We start from the raw sequence: 6,233 nt of genomic DNA, 5'->3' as shown, positions 1-6,233 counted from the left end.
TCCCCATAGACCTTACTGGCATGGGTGTCCCTGCCAGGAGCTTGTGCTCCAGCCTGCATTGCTCTATGGTTCAGTAAAATTACTGGGCTCTCCCACCATGACCAGTTGGTGACCACGGGAGAGTTTATTATTATTATTATTAATTATTATTATTATTAAAATATTTTCATAGTTTACTCATTCAATTAAAAATACATGTCATATTATTAATAAATGCATTTGAATAAAATAAACAAATATAAAATTATTAATAAAAATTGCTAACTGTTTTAGATTTTTTAAAATGTGGACAATGTGGATCAATTTTTCACAAGCTTCAGCTATTTGTAGTTCATAAAACTACAGAATGCCCTGGAAATTCAACAGATGCAGATGCAAAAGAAGGACCAGAAGTAAAAAGGCCAAAAATTGAGCCAAAATCTGATACAAAAAAGAAACAGGTGTCAATTGGAACTGCAAATAAAAAACATTCAAGTTAGTAGAATAGTTTTTAAAATTTTTCAATAGTTAATTTTTGTGATAAATGAAAAATAATATATATACTAATTTAGTGAACTTTTTGAGACTTGTCAGAAATGGACGTTAAAATGAATTTTTTGAATATTTTTTTAGTTTGGTTGGAAGATGTTAATTATATCTATATCATACAATGTTTGAAGTTCTGTAACTTTGAAACTTAAAAAAAGCTCTTATAAAATAGCTCTTATAATTATTAAAAAGCTCTTAAAGAATTGAAAAAATTAATTAAAAAAGTAAAGAAAAATATCACTACATAAATTTGTTTTCAATAATTAAATGATGTTTGAATTAGAAAACTGGAAAATCAAATCAACAAAAATAAATTGTTGCAAAATAAAAATAATATAAAAATAATAATATAAAATAATAAAAATAAAATAAAAATGCATATACACTTTATTATTTTGGAATTACAGCAGTGAGAAAATTAATCTGAACACACTAAGATTTATTGAAACACAAGTTTACAAAAGTTAATTGTACACCTAATATGAAATATGAGCTCCTTTAGTAACTTCTTACATACCCATTGGAATTGATTACCTTAGTTTTTGAAATGTTTGTTTTTATCTCTCTTCATGAAGCCACATTTTGTGTTGGAATCAAATGTTTTAATTCCATCATATTTAACATTAAATGTGGTTTGCCAAATGATGCAACTGGCTGAACAAAAATACCATTATCATCACAAGTTAATCAAGTTTTGAATTTATTCTTTTGAGTTAAGTTTTCCTAAATTTACACTTTGATTCTCTTGTAGAAAAGAAAAGAAAAAACGTGATTACATGTGATAAATGTTTAAATTTTAATTTTTATGATTTTTTATCATTTAAAAAATATTGTTATTTATTTATATTTATAGGTTCATTTTCACTACAAAAACAGTTAACCTTACGAAGAGGACTTCCAGTTGTAGCATTAAAAAAATTACCTGAAAAATCTGTTTTGCGTTCTATGTTGAAGAATTCAAAATCAACCAGCAATGATGATAAGAAGAAAACCAATTTATTAAAGAAAGAAGTGACAAAAGAATTAAAAACAGATGTAAAAGACACAACTTTGTCTGACACAAAATCTATCAATAATAAAAAACCAACAACAAAACAAGCTAGATTTTTGGCTCTGCGAGGTGAAAAAGTAAAAAGTGGTTTAATAAAAAAACCAGGACAGCCATTGAAAACTAAAGTTCTTACTGGATCCTTATTAAAAGTAAGATAAATATTTTCAGGAAAATATCTTTATTTTACTAAAATTTTAAATTATTTGGTAATTTAGAAATTATTAATTAATAAATAAATCGGTGTTATTTTAAAACCAGCAGATAAGCTTGGTGTTACCCAGGCAAAAACAACAACAAAGATTAAGATTGTTAGGTTATTTCATACTTCTAATCCTCTAGTACAGTGTTCTGCAACCGATGTGCCGTCACAAGGTGAAAGGTGTGACGTGAACTTTTACATATTCTATTAATTTCAAGTTTTATTTATATATTTTTATCACAGTTGTATTTTTTGTGCTTGTATTTCATTGACTGATGAAATAAGATGATGTTAAAGCTAAAGCAATAAACACGTGTCGTTCCAGTACTCACTTATTTTTTGGAGTTATACATTGGACTCGCACAGATCTTGAGCAACTCCAAATGAAAACAAGAACAACACTTACTAAGTATGAACAACATCATCCTAAATCCTCCATAGAAAGATTAACCATTCCTGTTAAAGCTGGCAGACTTGGCCTGATCGACATAGTTAACCTCCACTATAAACAAATACAGACATTGCGAGAGTTTTTCTGCAAAAGACAAGAAACGTCACAGTTATATAAAGCAGTAACTCTAGCAGACTCAAATAGCACACCATTAAACTTACACTCACAACATACAGGCATGACACAATACATAAAAAGCATAGACATCATCAAGCAATCGTTGGCTCGAAAGGCACTCCATGGCAGGCATCCTTATGACCTGGCCCAGGATTTTGTTGACAAAACTGCATCAAACAGCTGGTTAGATCGGAGATGCCTCTTTGCGGAGACGGAAGGATTCATGATTGCCATACACGATCAGGTCATAAATACTAAAAATTACAGAAAACACATACTCAAAGATACAACACTCACAAATGACACATGCAGAAAATGTTACATCATGCCAGAAACTATACAACACATTATATCCCAAGCTACTAGAATAGTAGCTTGGGATGCCCCCTAGTGGGCGTTCTAGCAGCAGCATTGTCATTCTATGGTATAAATAATAAATTTCTATTGCAAATAAAAATAATAATATACAGAATTTCTCATGGCATACCCTACTAAAACGCAGCCAAAAATGCAAAAAACTGCATCAAATAATAATATACTGAATTTATTGTTAATTTAAATAATAGCAGGGGTGTCCCTAGTGGCCTTTTTGGCATACCATGACAGAACCCAGTTTTTCAGCTTTATATAGTAGATCATAACTCTGTGACTGTTAAAGAATATTTTAATATTTTAGTTTTTAAGTTTTTTGTAAATAATTGCTTACTATTTTATGATATAATTTCCGGATAACTGTTATTTTCTATCTCTATATTAACCATAGCTTTTATTTTTGTTGGAACCAGAGCTGTCATGTATTCTTTAAAAATTCATGCTCTAACTTGTAACAGCTGTCCACTTCAGTTTGAGTATTTCGTAATTCAGTGTTTTATCAATTAGGTGAATACATAAAGTAAAATAATCCTTGTGAAGTTGAAGTGTTTCTGTGTTTAACAAAATAAACCACGATATTCTAGCTTCAGTAGAATCTGAGATGTTTATGTTTAAAGTTGTGATTTATGATGATGTGGTGTCAACTGACAGGAGCTAACTTGGTGTTGTCTACACAATTTTGAACTGTGATTCATATTAAATATATAAAATTCAAAAATTGTTTGTGATAGGTTTAGCTTTTTGTCATATTGTTATAATAATTAAATTCTTGATTACTAACTAATATTTATTACATAAGGAAAAAGGATTATGCAGCTTGACACAATGCAATTGAATAATTATTCCTATTTTAGTTAGAGTCCCTGAATGATGTGTACACACATTAGAGTTATTCATAACTTTGTAAACCAATTTGGGGACAAATTTGATGGTAACAGAATAAGCCAAAATCATGGTTTCATGTTTGACAAGGTAATAAAGATCACAGAAACGTTAAAACTTATTCTAGAGTTACAAGCTCAATCTTGGATTGTGAAATCCTTGATTTGGAGCATTGTTGGTGCATACAATTGTAACAATATTCAAATATGAATTATTTTTGTGTGGCTTACATACAGCACTTTCTCTAAACAATAACAGGTCTTGTGAATATAATTTATAACTCTTGTTATTATTTAGATCAAACATTGAGGTAGTTTAATAAATATTAATTTACAGTGGTGACTCGTATAACATATGCCTGGAATAACAGACGCTGCGAATAACGAACTTTCTGTTTGGCCGTTATGTGACTCGAACAACGGACTGGCTGCGGACAACAGACTTTTTGTTCGGCAGTTATGTGAGGCCAACAACGGTCTTTCTGCGAACAAGTGCAAATGATGTTTCCACACTTTTGCCGTTGCCAATGACAATCTGCTATTTTTATAATATATTAGTATTATTAGAATATATTATTAGTATATCTGAAATATAGAGCTCTCGTTAGGATTCGGATTGCTCCCTTGTTTATTACGTACTGTACTGTACATCACCTCAGAGCATGGTATTTACATTTATTCAAGTGTTGTGCAAATCATGGCTTCTAAAAAAACAGAAAGGTGATTTCAATTGAAACAAAGAAGAAATCATCAGAAGGAGTGAAAGTTGACAAAAACTTCCTTGTCAAATGGGGAGAGGTTCAGGAGTTTACCAACACTCACTATCCAAACATAGCTGAGGCCAACAGGATCAATGATCTCTACAATGACACCCTTGCCCGTCATTTCCAACAGGTGTTGAAGAAGAGATAGAAACAGACCACCTTGGACATGTTTTTCAATAAGCCAGCAGGGAAAAAACAAAGAATGGAACAAGAGGAGTTGACCCTGCAAGCTCTGGTAGCCTCTCCTGAATCTGAATCTGATTAAAAAACAATAATAAAAAGAGACCTGCTGCAATGTGTAAAAAGTCTGTATCTGTATGAATGTGTGAAGAAAGTGTTCCTCCACCTCCTCCTCACAACATCTGACTACCCGGCATAATTGGTGACTGCTCCATTTTCATTTTTTNATCTGTATGAATGTGTGAAGAAAGTGTTCCTCCACCTCCTCCTCACAACATCTGACTACCCGGCATAATTGGTGACTGCTCCATTTTCATTTTTTCATGGTACAGTAAGGTTATTTTATTCTGCAGAACGAATTATATGTTTTAACACGTATTTCTATGGAAAAATGCGTTTCGTATAACGGACTTTTCACTTAACGGACGTGCGCCTGGAACGGATTAAATACGTTATGCGAGGCACCACTGTATTTGCAGTATGGTTCTGCAGGATGTGAAATAGATGGTAGATAGTTGGCATCAAATCTAACATAAGCTGTAAGGTAGATGAGGCATAATCCCCAGCCCAGACTGGTCAGCTTCTCTAAGGTCATCTTTGTTCTATGTTCTGGGTATGTTGTTGTTACTGTATTGCATTTTTGTCAATTTTTGGATGAAGTTCTTGATTTCTGTGTTCAAATAGTACAGTTGTTCACAGTAGACTTCTTTTTTGACAGTGATATTGGTTGGAAGCAGCTCCATCGTGATGATGCCAAACAAATTCAAATCATTACCTTCTACATGATCAGCCTTTTGATATTTGCAACAGCTAGTTGACCTTTGTTCCCTTAAAAATGCTTTAACAAACACTTAGCAGATAAGATTGTGCACCTTTGTTGCGTTGTGGCCACTTTTGAAGTGATAGAACAATAGAACACGAATGTGTTCTGTCAAAAGTTTTGTGCTGTAAGACACTGTCATACCTCTTTTTCCAATGAAATATGTAATGAAACATCTTTGGTTACTCTACTTATATATGTGCATTGAACATTCTAGAATTTGTTTCTAGAAAAAAAATCAAATGTTTAAATTTCATTTTACAACCTGATGATCAAATTTTTTAGAAAATAAAAATTAATAAATACTAAGCATAATTTATTTAATATTATTATTATGTTGGGTTTAGTGGGTTATACTCGGTACACACCGGTGGCTGTGTACTATGCCGGACCAGAGTCAAGGCATAGCAACCAAGAGCTAAAATTAAATAAGTGTGTCAGTGTCTGTATTCAGGAATTTCCTAACAATGTGACATGTATTCAATATAGTGGCCTTCTGTAGTGTGATGTATGTATTTCTACTCAATTGTAATGTTCCCAGGCTTTTGTGTAGTGTGTGTGTGGTATCACACCTGTACAGGAGAGAACGACAGGTACAATAAGCACCCTATCCATCCTCCACAGATGCCTTATTTCCTGGGCGAGTTCTGTGTACTTGCTAATTTTTTCAGTGCATGTGTTTTGTACTTTGTGAGTGTTTGGAATGGCTAGGTCTATAATGTGTGTGATTTTATTGTGTTAGTCAATGAGTGTGATATCTGGTCTGTTGTGGTAAATTGTTTTATCTGTGATTATGGCTCTGTCGTAGTACAGTTTGTGCGTGTTATTTTCCAATACTGTCTGTGGAATATACTTGTAGTATGGTTCGTG

The 6,233-nt window shown here is 32.3% G+C and overlaps 1 protein-coding gene across 1 annotated transcript in view; it reads left to right on the top strand.

The window, feature by feature from the left end:
- Nucleotides 1-258: 258 nt before the first annotated feature.
- LOC111617294 overlaps nt 259-6,233 on the top strand; it is a gene marked incomplete at its 3' end in the record, with an annotated part of 14,111 nt that continues 8,136 nt past the window's right edge. Inside the window, exons 1-2 of the mRNA XM_023358605.1 lie at nt 259-474; nt 1,382-1,728. Coding sequence (XP_023214373.1) covers nt 1,474-1,728 — 255 coding nt within the window. The remainder of the gene's footprint in view (nt 475-1,381; nt 1,729-6,233) is intronic.

This window comes from Centruroides sculpturatus, unplaced genomic scaffold (assembly GCF_000671375.1).
Source record: "Centruroides sculpturatus isolate CEXI.00-Female unplaced genomic scaffold, Cexi_2.0 scaffold2957, whole genome shotgun sequence".
In the NCBI taxonomy this organism is placed as follows: Eukaryota; Metazoa; Arthropoda; class Arachnida; order Scorpiones; family Buthidae; genus Centruroides; species Centruroides sculpturatus.
Note: the sequence above shows the minus strand (reverse complement) of the source record. Positions and strands in the feature narration are given on the sequence as shown.